Source organism: Malaclemys terrapin, chromosome 2, assembly GCF_027887155.1.
Source record: "Malaclemys terrapin pileata isolate rMalTer1 chromosome 2, rMalTer1.hap1, whole genome shotgun sequence".
NCBI classification, from domain to species: domain Eukaryota; kingdom Metazoa; phylum Chordata; order Testudines; family Emydidae; genus Malaclemys; species Malaclemys terrapin.
In genome coordinates this window covers 179,001,358-179,019,837 of record NC_071506.1, presented here as the reverse complement: position 1 = coordinate 179,019,837, position 18,480 = coordinate 179,001,358, and the positions used below count along the sequence as shown (strand labels likewise).

General features: G+C 41.0%; 1 protein-coding gene across 3 annotated transcripts in view; it reads right to left on the bottom strand.

Moving 5' to 3' along the window:
- Positions 1-13,061: 13,061 nt before the first annotated feature.
- GALNT1 (polypeptide N-acetylgalactosaminyltransferase 1) overlaps positions 13,062-18,480 on the bottom strand; it is a 211,919-nt gene continuing 206,500 nt past the window's right edge. For all 3 annotated transcript variants that reach the window (XM_054018826.1, XM_054018828.1, XM_054018827.1), the window contains one exon: positions 13,062-14,440. In XM_054018826.1, the coding sequence (XP_053874801.1) occupies positions 14,294-14,440 (147 nt within the window). In that variant the 3' untranslated portion in view covers positions 13,062-14,293. The remainder of the gene's footprint in view (positions 14,441-18,480) is intronic.

Genomic DNA, 18,480 nt, shown 5'->3' with positions numbered 1-18,480 from the left:
GATAAATCCGAATTAAAGTCGTAGTGTAGACCAGGCCTGGGATTGAGACGGGGATTTGGCTTTGAGACTTGCCTCTTGTTTATCCATTATGTTAGTATAACTGCACTTGAGTGGGCCACATGTGGGACTTAATCTCATTGGTTTTAGGGATACTAGATTATATTTTCCATTTCAGCACTGGGATAGGGTCCCTGCCTATGAATGCAAATGTTCTATTTTCACTCCAAACATGTATGTGATCAGTAAAACTTCAAGAGATATTGCAGGCTAGGAGATCTTTGTATCACGGGTGATAGTCATCATCTCTATAGACTATTATAATCATAGTGATTAACATTGGTGTCTGTTCGTTCACACCATAGCCTGCTATTCTAGGACACGTCAGTATTCGTAGTGATGGTCTTGGCCACTAAAAACCTGCCTGAGACTACCAGAGTAGTGTTTCTGAAATATTTGGTCATGTCTTTCAGTCACGGACAAATTTAATTGTTAATCAATTCATCCACACCAATGCCAATAGCACCTGCTAAGAAATTATTTTTGCTGGGTTTTGTGGGTTTAAGACTAGATATTTTGGATTTTCCAGCTGATCCAAACCTCCACTGTGCAGTCACGAAGGTTACAGCCCAATCTGATGTCTCAAATTCCTCAGTCTGAATATTTCCAATTCTGAACTCCCCACAGCAATGTGTGTTGGACTTGTGCCCATTTCCTGTGGGTTGGATACCAACCCAACCATTTTTCTTGGAAAGTTGGGTGGTGACAATGCTTTTCTTTGCCAGCGGTGAGTTTGTGGAAGAAGCATATTTCTATGATTTTAAAGGAAGTGGTGGTAAATTCTCTTAAAAGAAAGAATATCTTTAACCCCAGTATTGTTGGCAGTTAGACACCAGTGCCTCAACCATCTCTGGCCAAGTGGCAAAGGTCCCAGAGCAGGAAGGTAACTAGCAGATGAAACATATGAACAGTAATGATTTGTATGATTAACTGAAGTCTGGATTCAGACATGAGATTAGGACATGACCAGAGTTACTGTATAAACTATATTTGTTTCACTACTCTATTAGAATTCTGAACACAAGAACGGCCGTAAGAACATAAGAATGGGTCAAACCAATGGTGTATCTAGTCCAGTGTCCTGCCTTCCAACAGTCGCCAATGCCAGATGCTTTTGAGGAAATGAACAAAACAGGGCAATTATCAAGTGTCCAGTCCCAGCTTCTGCTAGGGAGAGGTTTAGGAACACAGAGCATGGGATTGCATCCCTGCTTAGCCTCCATGAACTTGTATAACCCTTTTTTGAACCTAGTTAAACTTTTGGCCTTCACAATATCCCCTGGCAATGAGTTCCGCAAGTTGATTGTGTGTTGTGTGAAGTAGTACTTCCTTACGTTTAAATGTGCTGCCTATTAATTTCATTGGGTGACCCAAGGTTCTTGTGTTCTGTAAAGGGGTAAATAATACTTCCTTATCCACTATCTGCATACCAGTCACGATTTTACAGCCCTAGTCTCTTTTCTAAACTGAACAGTTCCAAACTTTTTAATCCCTCTTCAGATGGAAGCTGTTCCATAATCCAAATCATTTTTGTTGCCCTTCTCTGTACCTTTTCTAATTATATCTTTTTTGAGATGGGGTGCCCAGAACTGCATCCAGTATTCAAGGTGTGGGCATATCTTGGGTTTATATAGTGGCGTTATATTTTCTGTCTTATTTTCTCTCCCTTTCCTAGTTAGGTTGTGGGTTTTTGTTTTTTCCCCCCTACTGCCGCTGTATATTGAGGGGATGTTTCCAGATAACCATCCACAATGACGCCAAGATCTCTTTCTTGAGTGGCAACAGCTAATTTAAAACCCATCATTTTGTATGTATATTGGGATTACATTTTCCACTGCAAATTCCTTTGCATCTAATGTGCATTACTTACTGTGAGTGGGTCAACACATTAATGAATGAAGGAGAACTGGTAGATGCAATTTATTGAGACTAAAAAGCCTTAAAAAAACATTCAGAATGAGAGGTGGTCTTCTTAGGGATAAGAAACAGGCAAAAGGTTAAGAGTGAGTTGCCCCAAGGACGTGTGGTAGGACTAGTGCCTTTTATAAGTCATGTGTGACTTGGATGAGATGAATAGAAACATGGTAAAATTTGCAAATGACAAAATTATGTTAGTAAAGTTTATAGTAGATGGTGAGAAACTCCAGTGACCTAATAAACACCAGATCATTAGGCAGCATGAGAATAAATTCAGTGGTGACAAATACAAGATATTCATCTTTTACACTCAGTGGCATGCAGTGTCATTGAGTGTAAACATCTACTTACTGCACTATGGCAATCAGGATATCAAACCAATGTTTTAGGATGCGTAAAGGAAAGGATAGGAAATAATGCATGGCTTTTAATGCCATTATATAACTCAATAGTATCCTGACTACTGTGTTCATTCTGGTCATCCACTCTCGACAAAGATTTAGCAGAAATAAAAGAGGTACAGAGAATGATGAAAAACCTTCCATCTGAGGTGAGACTGAGAAGCTTAGGCATGTTTAGAAAGTAGATAATGGAGGTACATAACATAATGAATGGTATAGAGAGAAGGCTATCAGGGCACTCCTATTTACCTTCTCATAATGCAAGAACAAGGGGACATCTACTGAAAATGAAAGGGAACACCTTTAAACTGATAAAAAGGGAGGTGATTTTTGTATGCAACACCTCATTAACCTGTGAGTTAATATTCTAAATGCTGAGTCCAAGAACCTGGTAGGATTCAAAAAAAGGAGCAGACATTTACATGGATAATCAGAAGGAGATTCACAGTTAAATGAGAGAGGATATATATATGTATGTATATTGGGATTACATTTTCCACTGCGCACGCGCACACACACACACATATAAACATAAAAGTGATGTAAGCTCTCATGATTCAAATATAAACCATACCAGGGTTAGGAAGAATTTTTCCCCAAGGCAAGTTGTTCCATATTATCCGTTACTCGTTTTCTGCATCTTCCTCTGAAACACCTGCTAATGGTCGCTTTCAGAGACAGCATACTGACCAAATGGACCACTGGTCTAATCGGGATATAGTAATCCAGGTGGAGGCACGACAGGCGGACTCTGCGCGCTGCCTCAGCCTGCAGGTGCCACCCCCGCAGCTCCTACTGGCCGTGGTTCCAAGCCAATGGGAGCTGCGGAGCTAGCACTCGGGGTGGGGCAGTGCACAGAGCTGCCTGCTGCGCCTCTGCCTAGGAGCAGCTGGGACAGGTTGCCACTTGTGGGGAGCTGCCTGAGGTGAGTGGCCCCTGGATCTGCAACCTGAGCTCGCTCCCTCACCCAAACTCCCTCTCAGAGGCAGAGCCTCACACCCTCTCCTGCATCCCAGCCCCACACCCAAGCTCCCTCCCTCTTAGTTAACTGCCATTTTTCCACTTACTGGCAACCTCCATTCCCCCAACATGCTGGATAAAACAGCTTTTACTGTACTATGCTTACCACAAAGAACTGTAGGACCTCTCTTACACTCAAGAGACAGCTTCAGATATCACAGATTATGGAATAGCATCACCTGGTAGAATTGTTTCGAGTTGGTATAGCTGCATGAATTGTAATCAGGACATACAGGGATGAACTGTGATGTTCTCTGAGATTTTAAGAAAACAAGCTCTATTTTGAGGATTTGCTTTCATCTGCATGCAGTCAGTCATCATCTAGGATTCCATTTGGTCATACGGCTGGGTTAATTTGAGTTTGGTTTTCTGTTCTCCAGAAGTTCTAGCCATTACCTGACTTCTACTCTCTAGCTAGGAAGGCTTATAAGAGAGACTGAAATATACAGAACTACTACTAGGCTATTCAGTGCATCTTAATATGTACCTGACCTTCACAGAACATCATGGCTGCATTTAGCTGAATGTGCTACATATGTTTGTAATAGACAGATTATTTTAATCAAGAAGCAGGTAAAAACAGTTCTCTCCTGTTTAGCTCCATGAGCTTGAAACTGAACACAAGTCAGAGGACTACTTTTACCATTATTTTGCCTACTGTGATTTGAAGTTAAAGAAAAATTGTGGTAAGAAAGAAAAAGGATGGGACAGCAGCGAAATAAGTGACTGACATCATATAAATTTGCTGGATCAATCCGCTTCAGAGTTTAGGATTCCAATCTGATCCTAAAAATCTGTAATACAACTGATAAGGTTCAGGTAGTATGCAGAGAGATTAAAGGTGTTAAAAATCTATTCTATGAATTACAATTATTAAATGTTCACTAACATTTTTATTACATCATGCTAATATAGCAACCCTCATTGCTCCCTCATAATTTTTGTTTATGAGATGAAAGTAAATTTGGCCAGTATTCTGCTTACATTTACTCAGGAGATGAATACACGTAGAATGCTACAGCAGCACTGCTGTAGCGCTGCAGCATAGACACTCACTACGGAGGTGGGAGGGGTTCTCCTGTTGCTGTAGTTAATCCACCTCTTCAAGAGGCAGTCGCTAGGTTAACGGAAGAATTCTTCTGTCGACCTAGCACTGTTTACACTAGGTCACCTAAACTAGATCACTCGGGGGTGTGGATTTTTCACACCCCATAGCGACGAAGCTGGGTCGACCTAACTTTTCAGTGTAGACCAGTCCTTATATCCGCCTTTCCTGAGTTGAAAACATGGCTGAGGGAGGGGGAAAAAGTGGTGATATTTTGTCAAACATTTAATATTATATTTCAATTTGAATATTTGAACGTGCTTGGAGCGATTAAAGACCAAAAACATTCTGTAGAAGTTTGGCTCTGCATTATAAATTAGTTATAAATACTGAGTTCTATCTGAGTTATGTTGGATTTTTCTGTTTAAATCCATTTCATTTTAACAATAATATGGATTAAAAATGATTGCTAAGCACTTTGTATAATGTATCATAAAAATGAAACAATTTATGTTCACACCTATAATAACCATCTGTAAAATGGGGTAGCTTTTCTTGTTCTATGCTGTGTGCATGCATGTGGGTAATGGCATTTTTATACAGTTAAGTAAACCCGACGTACGCAAATCCGCTCTTACAGAAAAAGTTCCGTAAGCTAGAAAGAGGAGGTGTTTTGGTTTTTTTTGCATAATGATCGGAGATATGTTTCCGACTTATGCAAAATTCGAGTTACGCAAGGTGTTCCGGAACGGAATGCTTGCGTAAGTCAGGGAGCATCTGTACTGGGATTTACAGTACTCTGGGTTCTAAACATACTAGAAATGACCAGTAAGATGTAGTACCATGCCATTATCCAATAACTATATTACAAAGAGATATTCTTCAACTGAGTAAAAAGCCCCAAAAAGGTCATCTCAGAAAATGAAAGGAGAGACTGGCATGATGGAACAGCCCATTCCGAGTGGGAGGGATTTGACATAAAAGAACAGTATGGGTTCATGCTGGAGCAATGTATGTAAACAATGTGCAAGAATGAGAAATGTATGATTATTTTCTTGTTAGCAGCTTCTCTCTAATTCATTACTCGAGGGCTAATGTCCCCAATCCTATGGAATTTGGAGATGGTCTAAAGTTGATGAGGCTCCAGCACTAAGCTCTACCTTTCAGCTCAGGCCATCAGAAGAGATGTGTACTGTGACTACCAGATTTCACAGCGGTAGAAACACTCCAGCAACAATTATTAGCCTTAACACAACTTGATATAATGGATTAAATTAACCTTAAATCAATATATGTCTAAGTCTCCATTTAGAAAAAAAAATCTGTTTATATTCTGGTTGTTCACCAGGCTACCAGAATCAGTTGAATTTGAAGACAAGCTGCTAGCAGAAAGAAAATCAGGTCAGAAATTTCTGATTTTGTCGCATAGCTTCTCTCCTCATTCATTACTGAAGGGCAGTAGAAAGCAGTGAAGAGCAGAGACAGGGAGGGAAAGCATGAGCAGAGTTTTAATTATTACAGTAGAACAATAGGCAGGAATGGAAGTTCCACCATATAAAGCAAGAGCTTTATCAACTAAGGAATTATGTGGGAACCAACCCAGTAGCACCTTCCTATGAAAAAACTTACTTTGCAAATTTTCCTTAGATGAAGCTCATACACTTTCCCCCGCTCCATGGACTTCTGTGAAGTTTTCCAGATGTCTAGCAGGCCAACTGGTGCAGGATTTTAACATCTTGCCTGGAGCAACCTTGAGGAGATAAAACCTTGACACATTTTGGACAGAACGAGATGAATAGTGTACAACTGGCATATGTACTCCATATGCTTGAGGAAAATCTTCAGAGCTCTAGGAATACCACAATCTTTCAACAATTAAAACAAAACGGAGAACTATTTCCCAGGAATTGTGAAAAGAGGAACTTACCTTGAGCAAAAAGGTTTCTGGAGCTACAAGAATACCTTTTCCTCATCACAAAAGCAGGGTGGTTCTCATATGGATATGGGAATGAACCCCAAAACTTGCCATTCAGAGGAAATGGTCACTAGAAAGGCCAGCTCTGGGCTTGTTTGATTTGTCATTATGATTAAACTTGATACTCAAATGGAGAATCCAATGTGCCTGTCTACAAAATGCTGCTAAGGCTGGTACCCATGTTTCTAAGGTGTTCGGTTGTAGAACTCCAGCCAAACCTTGTGGAGAAACTCTAGTGTAGCTGAGATCACTAGAATTTTGGGATTATTGTATTATTTTTATTACAATAGCATCTAGAGATCAGGCCCCATTGTGCTGGGTACTGCATAAACTAAACAGTCCCTGCCCCCAAAAGCTTTCTGATTCACTTCACACCAGAAACATAAATTTGACCAGATAAATGCATGAAATTGAATTCTATATGGATACCAAACTGTATCCAAGATTAATGAAGAATCCATGCTGAACTACACTTCTCTTCGATGCCCAGGCTATTGCTGGTCTGAATGAATGACTCCTGCTTCAAGAGATCTGGGTATATTCTGCAGGTACAATGTGAGGTTCTTGAGTATCAAGTCCAAAGTGCCTTCTGGGTCAAAGAAGGATCACAACTCTCCTGTTTCTTCTTTTCTGTATCCTGAACATGCATTGTCTAGACAGGTAGCAGATTCTTCTCTGCCTTAGACATTATATCCATTCCCAAGGAGAATCTTGTACCTCAAGGGTATGTCTACACAGCAAAGAAAAACCCTTGGCTGCCCCATGCCAGCCAACTTGGGCTTGTGGGGCTATTTCACTTCTGTGTAAACTTTCGGGCTTCAGCTGGAGCCTGAGCTATGGGACCCTCCCATCCCTCAGGGTTCTAGAGTCCAGGCTCCAGCCCGATCCCAGAAGTCTACACAGCAATGAAACCAAAGCCCAAGACCACTGTTCCAATCCCATATGGCCATATTTTGTGTTTGTTTTTAAAAGAGGTATACCCTGATACAGGTGTCAACTGAAAATAATTTGTTCTAAGATTAGTCTTCAAACTATACTTGCTTCCATAGAGAGTATGCAAGGATCTGGAGTGAAAGTTAGATTGGCGTTCAGTATATTGTTTGTATTTACCGGCCCACAAAGGGGCTTTTTGATGTGAACTGAATGACATCTAATTTTGCACTACATCAAGTGCTAGGTCTTTAGAAGGCATTTTAAGAGGTATTTTGAGAAACCCATTCAGGGGATGAAGTCATAGAATCATAGATTTTAAGGTCAGAAGGGATCATTATGATTGTCTAGTCTGACCTCCTGCACAATGCAGGCCACAGAGTCTCACCTACCCACTCCTGTATCAAACCCCTAACCTATGTCTGAGCTATTGAAGTCCTCAAATCATGGTTTATAGACTTCAAGGTGCAGAGAATCCTCCAGCAAGTGACCCGTGCACCAGCAATCCTCACCATTGGAGATAATTAGCTCCTGATGACCTCTCAGGAATGATGCAATAAAGTTTTGGATCTTGGCAAATCTTTACCACTATGGTAAAATTAAGGCCATAGCCATGTCTATTTTGACCTATAGATGAACAATTCTCAGCACTCAGATAAAAAGGTCATCTTGATATTGAAGAACTGGTGGCTATGAATCCTTTCCAGTAGCTGTTCTTTTATTAATGGGGTCTGTTTCTCTGGACAGTGTACTGATTGACGTTGTCTATGCATGGGTATAGGTGCATAACATATGACCTGTGCCGTACTGTGACTACAACCAGCCTCTTAAGACTCTGGGTGCAGAGGGTATATCAGAAGGAAGAGTTGTACAGGAAACGAGAGCTCTCGTACACAAACACTGTGTCATGCTGAGGATTTTATTGGTTTTGAGGGAAATGTATCTAGTTTTCTTTGGAAGCTTCTGCTACAGATTTTTTCCCTCTGCTCAGGTAATAGTCCTTTCTTGGATACGCTTGGGGTTGGTAGCGACGAATGGATTGCTATGCTGACATTGACAGCAAGGCCTCTCTGCAATCTCAGCTACTTATTTCTTTATATCCCTTCAGGATGAGTGATTGCTATTCATGGTTGTAATATGGCTTCCTTATAGTCACCAAGTTAGAATCCACTGAATTTGCATCACAAATCACATCAACAGTTGACCAAGACAAAACCCAAGATGTCTTAACCCAAGCAAGGATCATACACCTAGACAATGAGTCATGTGTTTGCCACAATGTAGGCATTCCCATACTAAATTCACGAAAAAAGCTTCAGTCCGAGCGGCTACAGCGGAGGCTATGAAATTAGTGTGTGTCACTACTCTATGGGGTTCTTTGGAAGAAAGTTCCCTTCTGAAGGTGTATTGCTGCACGAACCATAGGCTCCCAACATTTATGAAAATTCTTTTACATTTTAGTTTAAACATTTGATTTAGGCAACAACGTGAACCCAGGTAGCTAATAATGCTTCAAAGGGAAAGTATTTTGAGTTCCTTACAAGCCACTGACGGAAAACCCTGTTCTGGAAAAGTCCTGTAGGTGTGTGTGTGGTACTTCTTCCTCTGACTGTTTACTGGGGGTGGGATGGGGGAGAGAGGGAGTAGTGAACTGTTCTTTCTGGAAGGGGGACCACACAACAGGGGAGGGGTACTGAAAGGCTGCCAGCTTGTTCCCCCAGACTAGCTAGCACCCAAATACATACTGTAGGAGCAACCTATTTTATCATTCAGGGATTTACTCAGTAAATCAGGATCATTTTGAAAATGGGAAGGGATTTCTCACTTCTCTGTAACCCCATGATGGTGAAGCTTTGTGGGAGTGGAATCCTCAGAATCCTCTTTTCCTGATAATCAGAGGACACAATTCCCATTTTGATACTGCCTGAAATCCAAGTGACTTTCCCCAGCAGAGCGAAGGCCCTTGTGTTGAGAGCCAGGCAGGCACAATTCCCATCAGGCTGCAGCCTGAGGCAGGGCTGCACAGGAAGAACTGGCTTCTCTGCATACCCAGACATGCTGCAGGGTGGGGGAGAGGTGGTGAGTATGATGCAGATCACTGCACGAGTCTGTTAGGAGACAAGCCCCAGCAAACGCTCTCTCAGGGAGAGAAGGCAAAAGAGAAGGGGTTTAACCCCTGAACTACTTGTTCGTTTAAAATACTAATTGCTGCCTTGTGAAGGACACTTGCTTTTCTGTTTTGGGGACCTGGTGTATCTGGAGTTTGCAGGACTTATCTCTGAGTATAATATAGTGGGAAGAAAGGGAGCTGAGGAGGAGCCCTGCCTTCTTTTCTCAGGGAGCTGAGGCCCCACTTCAGGATCTGGGAGAACTGGGGACGGGGGAGGGGAGGAGGAGGGAAGGCTAGTCCTTTCAGGTTTTTAACAACCCCCTCCCCAGCCCAGGTCTGCTGTGAGACTTATGTCTTGGCTACACTTGCAAGTTACAGCGCTGTAAAGCCTCCCCCAGCGCTGTAACTCACTCCCCGTCCACACTGGCAGGGCACTTACAGCACTGTATCTCCCTGGGTACACCGCTGCAGGTACTCCACATCTCCGAAAGGAATAATAGCTGCAGCGGAGTGGCTACGACTCACGGGTGTGAGTGTAAACGCTTGCAGCGCTGTACTAATCACCTTGTCAAGTGGCCAATCCTCTCCATTGTTGTGACCGGCTGCAGGAATGCGGAAGTGCCGGTTTCAAATCTCGTACCACAGAGAAAAGCAAACAGTTTCCAGCTTGCTTTGAGTAAGTAAATGAATGAGCAGGGGGCCGGGAGTTCGGAACTTGCAAAATAGAGAGCTGACATGCTCCAAAAAGCACTCTCTCTTCCCCCACACTCCCTGTCACAATCCACCCTACCCGCCTGTTTTGAAAAGCACGTTGCAGCCACGTGAATGCTGGTATAGCTGCCCATAATGCATCGCTCCCAACACAGCTGCAAATGTGGCAAGTGTGGCCACACCACTGCGCTGGCAGCTGTCAATGTGGACAGACTGCAGCGCTTTTCCCTACTCAGCTGTACGAAGACAGGTTTACCTCACAGCGCTGTACAGCTGCAAGTGTAGCCAAGGCCTTAGCTTCTTTCTCGTCCTTACTCTCTCCTGGAAAGCTCAGAAATTCCTAATCAGGTTTTCTGTGTTAGAGTCTCAGTTCCATAGGGAATGGGGGCTTGGGGGCACCTGACATGCTAGTCTGACTCTGAGCCTTGTACCTATCCAGTGCAAGGGTTCAGCTGTCTGGGAACCGGTGGGGCATAATTCACTCTCTACAGAGCTGTTTCACATAGGGGATACCTCCCAGATTTAAGCCAGGTGTTTACAGGACAGCTCTCCCAGGCCAGAGTGGGGCAGTGGACTCTGGCAGGGAGGCACTACAGAGGCAGATCCAGGTAGTTGAAACTCCCTGCCAGAATATTTCTGGAGGGGTGACATTACCTGATCCAGGGGAGGATGAGTAGGAAGAGAAGTCACAACTGCACAAAAATAAAGGTTTTAAAAACAAAATGGTTGCAAGAAACTGAACTGCCAACTTGTTCCGCTGCCAGAATCAGAAAATTTGATGGCCTGAGCTGAAGGGCGGAGCTTAAGCCCTGGTGCCTCCAGCAACAACACTGGACTGCCTCCAAATTGCAGTGGTGAGGGGCATTAACCCATTAGTAATGAATGAAGTTGTGCAACAGAACGACAAGTGAGATACCATTTTAACTCATTCTCTCCAAAACTGAACTACTCACATTTCCTCCTAATTCAGCTTTTCACCTTACATTCCTGTTCCATGGATGCTGAATGGGGGGAGTTTGATTCTTTTTCAGTATCAGATCTGAGCAGAGAGGAGCTTGCAACTGAAGGAAACTTTTTTTTTTGGCGGGGGGGAGGGGAGAGGAGGAAGATATCTACTGGAAACCAACTGATGTTGGATAGTAGAGCAGAGCACTCAGTCACACAGCAAGGAAGTCTATGCTGCGAAGAGAGAAAAACATTGTGCTTGTTTGCAGAATAAGAAAACTGACAAGACAAGATAAGAAGCAATCAGCTTACTCTGCAGCAAGGGGAAATTTAGATCGTAGGAAAAACTTTTTAACTGTAAGGATAGGATTACCTATGGAGGTTATAGAATTCCCGTCATTGGAGATTTTTAATACCAGGTTGGACAAACATCTGTCAGGGATGGTCTAGGTATACTTAATCCTGCCTTAGCACACAGGATGGACTAGATGACCTCTTGAGGTCCCTTTCAACCCTACACTTCTATGATTCTATAACTTCTGTAAATACAGAGATGTTGAAAAATCCAATTGAAGAAGGAGACGTGGAAGTTAAGTGACCAATGAAATGAAGCTGGGTAGAGGTTAATTCAATGTGGTCACTTGGCTGAAAGAAGCTGAAAATATTTTAATGTTATTCCTGTCAGACAGGAGCACTAAAGACTGTCTTTATGCCTCCTAGGAGAGGAAAAGCTTCTGGAGTTTAGCTCCACCCCTATGACTTCCCAATGAGGCTATTTACATATGGAGTGCTTTGAAAACTGTCTCCATAGCTGCTGGATAAAAGTTTATGGAGAACGGGCCGCCTGACTGGATCTCAAAATAAATCTCTCTTATTTGGATACCATGAGCTATTTGAACTGCACATTAGAACATTTTTATTGTCAAATTTTTCAAAGTTTGGGAAATTGTTTCTGGGCTAAATGATTTCACCAGACCAGGACTGCAGGAAAAAAAAATGCCCTAAAGACTATCACATACCAATAACAACAAAGGAAGAAGCTGGCAATTGTAGGAGTGGTTGGTTATGTATTAGAAGGATAATATGTAGAACCAGAAGACAACAGTTTCTAAATTAGGAACTTGAGAAAGGTTTAAAGGCCACAGAGGATCCAAAGAATTCCTAGAAAGTAAGGATGACAACCAAATATACAAACGATTACATCACCACCCTCATACCCTCTTCATTGTGTCAATTTGCCTCAGTGCCCAATTTGCCAATTATCCTACAACCATCTCTAGGCTTCTTCTTAGTCATTCCTTCATATTGAATACTTACATAGACATAATGCACCAAAGCCATAACCTTCACAACCTCCTTGCCATTTGAGCAACACCAAAAAAAAAAAAAAAAAAATATTTTTACATTTTAGAATATTTTATCTCACCATGCTGTGCATTATATTTTGTGGTGTAACTGCATAATATTGCTCCCTGTTCTGTTTAATCATGTCTGTAATTAGATCGCAAGCTTTTTCAAGGCAGGGGCCATGGTCATTTATTGTAAGGTGCATAAGAAAACTCTCGGTAATGGTCGCAAAAAAAGAAATCATAAAAATAGATTTCTTTGTTTAAAGTACTGTATAAATAGCAGACCTAAAGTGTCTGCAACAGTAGACAATAGCTGCAACATCTTTTGCTTTAGTCTAAATTTAATTTGATTCACAGGACAATTGGCCAAACAATGACACGTTTAATGTACAAAATATCCTCTCCATTATATTAATCTTTTTCCTATTTAAAAAGAAAACTCACGGAGTACTCAGCATTTTGTGGCTTGTTTTCAAGACTAGGTTAGTCCAGAAAGGTTCAACTTAAATGAAATAAAGCAATTCAGTTCAGAAGTGCAAGGTTAGTGTAATGTACACTGTCATACTGCTTTTGGCTATGTTAACTTTAAAAACCATGCCAATTTAACATTTTTTTCTTCAGTTTTTATTAGAAAAAAAAGCAGCAGATCAACATTACAATTCAAGAATCTAATCTAAGAATGCACTTGACAATTAAGCACATCTGAGTATGAAGTGAAAAAATGTCCAGAAAACCTTCAGCAATGCCAATCTCCTGTTACCCAAATAATAAATCATTTTGCAGGCTTTCTGATGAGTGGAAATCAAATAAAGAACAAAAGATTTATTGCTGTGAAAACAAATCTGTAGTACAGTAGTATGAGTTTTGGGCACTAAGCATCATCAGTCAAGTTAACTTAAGTTCAAAATGCACTAAAATCCTTTGTTGGGCCATGAAAGTCCACAAGCTGGCAACCCAAGTACAACTGAAATGGTAGGTCTGGACAAAAGTTAGACAGTATGTTAAACCTCCAGTTTTCAGACAGTAATAAAAAGATGCATTACAATTCCACCAGCTCACAAACCAAATTAAAAACAAAAAGTGAGCTGACATTCAAAGAGCTAAATTTTTGTTCTTAAGCTCATTTTGTTTGCGCTCAAAATAATTTCAGACCCACCATGAAAAAAATCCATGAACTATCACACAACTGAAAACAGAAAGAATTGCTTGACTTGGTTATTTTTCCCACTGAGGTATAAAATCTACATATAAATCTGATACTTTACTATAACAAATTGTACTTTTCGTAGTTCTGATTTCTTTTCCTTTAAACCCTGTTTTACATGTTTCTTGCTGTAAAAATCTTATTTCATGATACTGAATGTGATCTCCAGCTCTCTGTTCCATTTATTTTTGTAACTATATTTAATATACTGGTTACCAATGCCAACCAGGAAAAAAATTCTCGGAAGTCTCTTCATTACAACAGCACTTTCAGCAGAGGTTACTGATGTGCAAGCAAACTACAACGATATGCAGCTCTCCAGAGAGCGTATTTCAATGATTATGTTTCCATTGTCCAAACGTTCTCTAGAATGATCCTTTGACGAAAGAGACTCTCTTCAATCTTGTAAACATCAGCGTGCGCAGTTTCACTAGTATGTATATAGTTTCATGTCCTTATACAGGAAGGCTGGTTCACAGCTACTGAAAAGCTAGAAGAGTCGGAGTTCTAATATCTGATGAACCTTGCATCCTGCAGAGCAGAAATATCTTCTTTTTTTGCTACTTAAGGACACAGCCAAAATACTTGCCGAGGTAGCCCAGTCAATCTTTTCCTTTTTTTAAAACCTCTCAGAACATTTCTGGAAGGGTGACATTGCGAAGTAGCCACTGCTGAGAACGGCTGCCATTGCAGTCTCTAATGCTGGGTACCTGGCTGTCTTCTTCGGTGGCTTTATCCAGGCACTGGTTACTGTTCACATGCAACAGGGTTAATTTCTTTGAAAAAGAAAAACAAATAAGATTTTACAGAAAGAGGCAAGGCAGAAAATATATCAAAACTCATTCTTTTGTTTCTAAAAAGCATTTTGTGCTAAACATAATAGTACAATTCATATAAGGTGTATTTAAAGACTACCACGGAAACACAAATTTAATATTCAATAAAATACACCGCATTTAAAGGCAAAAAACTTAAGAATCTTGCAACTTACCTCACTAAGAGATACTATTGAGTTAGATGGAATTTTGAGAAATTATGTGTATTATGGTACTACCCAGAGGCCCCAACTAAGATCAGGCCCCATTGTGTTAGGCAACACACTGACATATGTAGAGAATCCCTGCAGTGAAAAGCCTAACAAACGGACAAAGATGAAAACAATGGGAGAAAAGAATGTTATCCTCACCATTATATACAAGTGAAATGGAGTTACCTGAAGCTACATATGAAATGGGTGTTAAGGCTGGGAACGTAACCCAAATCTGCTATGTTCCATTCCAGTGCTTAAGCCACACCATCCTTCCTCAGTTTTATTTACTCTTCATCTTTAAGCAGTTGCATAACACTCTTTCAGGAAGTAATCTACATGTTCTCTTAAGATTACATGTAGCTTAATCTTTTTTTATTTCCACCATGATCACTTAGAATATCTCCCAGGAACTTCTGTGCATTTCTGATTGCTGTGGGACCAAAAATCTGTTTGCTCTCACACTGTTCCACTACATTGACTTCTGAGATCCCATGCCTTTAATACAATCAACAGGAACAAAGAAACCATTTGGGAAACAAAATAAAGAACAATGGCAGAAATTGATGCTATTGGTACAGTATTGTCAGGATAGATGGAAGTTATGAAGCAGCTTACCTGTAGCTGTAAGGTATTAATCAAAAGGAAAAGGTCCATTTGAATGAGAAACTAGTCACTACTGGTTTTCTGTACGAAATGGGACAATTTTCTGCAACTTAGTAGAGACCTTTATCAGACAATAATGAAGGTTACTTACCTGTAACCAACGTTCTTCAAGAAGGACTCTGCATATTCACACTTTTGTGAAGTGCACCGACTGGTACACTGACAGTGTAGTCTTCTACTAGCAGAACCTAATCAAATGCTCATGTGCCTCTTTGCCCCTGCCCTGAGTCTCTGAGCATGTTCTGAGGGCATGGCTAGAAAAAGAGGTGCAGCAGTGGTTATCACCTTGGTTCCTTCCACTGCTAATGCCAAGCCCCTAGAAGATAGGACTCCACAAAAGGGGGAAAGAAGGGCAGAGTGTGTGAACAAGCAGAGTCCATATCGAAGAACCTCCGTTACAAGTAATTAACTTCAGGTGGTCTCTGCATATTCCCAATTTTGGGATAGTTTAGTCAGTAGTACACATATTAAACCAGATGGTGGGTAAGAAGTTCGAAGTAAACAAAGACTGAAGAGCTGATCTACCAAACTGTGCCCCTGATGTGGTTGCAATATCTAACTAATAATTGTTTATAAGTATGTACAGAACTTCACATGGCGGCTCTTCAAATTTCTATTATCAGAACATGTTTCAAACATGCTGCTGAGGCCACTATCACTCTAGCAGAGTGTGCTCTCAGGTGAGCTGGGAGAGATTGTGATGCTGTTTTATAACTTTCTATTACTGCATTCACTGCCTAACCCATGTAGATAATGTTTGTGCGGAAACAGGATTCCTTTTATAGTTACCAGCATAAGAGAAAATTCGCATGAATATCTAAAATCCTTAGTCCAATCGAGATAAAACAATAAAATGCTTTATGCATCCAAACAATATAGCTCAGATTTACCCTTATTTGAATGAGGTCTGGGGAAAAAAAAAACACTGGTAGAGTAAGGGACTAACTGACAAACTCCTAAATGATTTTTGGTATGAAACTTGGATGTGAACAAAGAATTACCTTGCTCTTATAAAAACTTGTAAATAGAGGGTCAATCAGTAAGGCATGAAATTCACTAATCCTCCTGGACAACAGTATTGCTATAATAAAAGCAGCTTTAAAATTGATAGATGAAATAGGGAACAAGATAAGGGCTTGACGGTTGGAGACATAAGCCATGATAGTACTGCAACAGGATATCTTACCGGGAGATAAAAGTTCAGTAACCCTTTAGAAACTTATGTGAGAATACTGATTTACCATCTACTTGTATATGAAAAAGTGCTATTGCAGCTAAAATGTACCCTTAGCAGCAATGCAACAGATAAACCCTTATGCTTTAAAGGTAACAAGTACTCTCATATAGGTTGAATAGAGGCTGACACAGGATCCATACCTCAATCAGATACCTACATCTTGATCTTTGCATTGCACTTTCTGCCATTGGCTGACAAGAAGATGGGGCATTCCATATTGATTTAGCTGGTTGCCATAAACCCTCCAAAAAGGGCAGAGAAGCCTGGTATGCAGAAGTATTTCCAAGTATATCAAAAATGGGGTGCGAAGTTTCCTCCAACAAAACTGAAGGTAATTTTAATGTAAAAACCATTCTTCTGACTAACTGGAATTGAATGGCATCCTCCAGTGGTGAAGAAACTGAGGCTGTTCTGTTTTTGTCTGGAGAAGATTTGCCCATAGGATCCTGATCATGATGCAAAATATTCGTCTGGGGAGGAATTTCAAATTTCTCTTCCTCATCATATAAAACATCTTGCATTAAGAGTAGGGGACTTGTCTCCTGTTACTGGATCCGTTAACGTAGGATATGAACGTCTCGAATCCAAATGTCTCAGATTGGTTGTCTGTGATCTATATAACTTGAATCTGTAGGTCATAAAACCCATAAAAATGTCCCTAGTTTGATGCTGGAAAGGAGGCATGATTTGGAGAGAGGTTGGTATGGAAGGCCCAGAGCTAACCAATACAGCCAAGGAATCCAGGAAGGCACATTCTTTTCTTGCCAATTTGGCAGGATGTCACTCAGTCAGAGATTTACCTGTAATCCAGGGAGGCACTTTCTAGTGCTGTCAATTTGGTCATTCTGGTATTATGTCAGAGTTGTCTATGCCTCTAATAATCCATGTCTAACGGAGTTCTCCGAGATTGTGGTTCTGGATCCAGAACAGGATCCAGTTGTTCCTTTGAATGAGGATCTGAGCCCAGATCCAACAACAAAACAATTGGGCATACAACCGAGATCAATATTTGTAACATTCACATAAGAGAGATCACTCTCCCAGGAGAGCCAGAAGGTGTCCACAGTGAGGTGGAGGCAACATTATCAAGGGATCACTGATCTAAGACTAAAGATATTTTCGGCAGGAACTTGGGATGCGGTAGTAGCATGACTTTATCCTTAAAATAAAATAAATAAAATAATAATAATAAAAAAAAAAAGACTGAAGGGAGGGTACACCATTAGAGCCCCTCTCTCCCCGCAACTCTTCGAGCAGAAGCAATGGCTACTAGAAATGCAGTTTTCATGGACAGGTGTAGAAAGTAGTAGTTGGCCATGGGTTTTAAAGGAAGGTCTCTTAAGACATGCGTACAAAGTTGGCCCCATGCCGGTGGGGGGCATCTGATTTGTGGGAAGAGGTTATCAAGACCCTTGAGGAACCTTCTTGTTGTAGGATGAACGAAAACAGAAAAACCCTTTATCGTATTATGGAAGGCCTTGACAGCTGTGAGGCACCTTAATGGCGCTTAGAGATAAGCCTGACCTTTTTAGCTCTAGGATGTAATCTAGTACCAATGAAAGCAGAGAGGATGCAGGAGAAATGTGTTTCAAGTCACACAAGTGTTTACATCTCTTCCACTTTTGGATATATGTGTCCCGAGTAGCTTGTTTCTGGCTATACAGCAGCGCTGTCTTTATGTCCTCAGAACAGGTTGTTTCTAACCATGCAAACCATCTATCAGCCATGCTGTGACCTGGAGAACCCTGAGATTGAGATGATGAATTTAACCTGAGAGAGGAAAGGGGGAACAGGTTTGACAGTGACTGGCTGACATACTGCCAGCTGAGTGAAATAAGGAAACCACGTTCATCCCGGCCACATCAGAACTACAAGAATAACCTTTT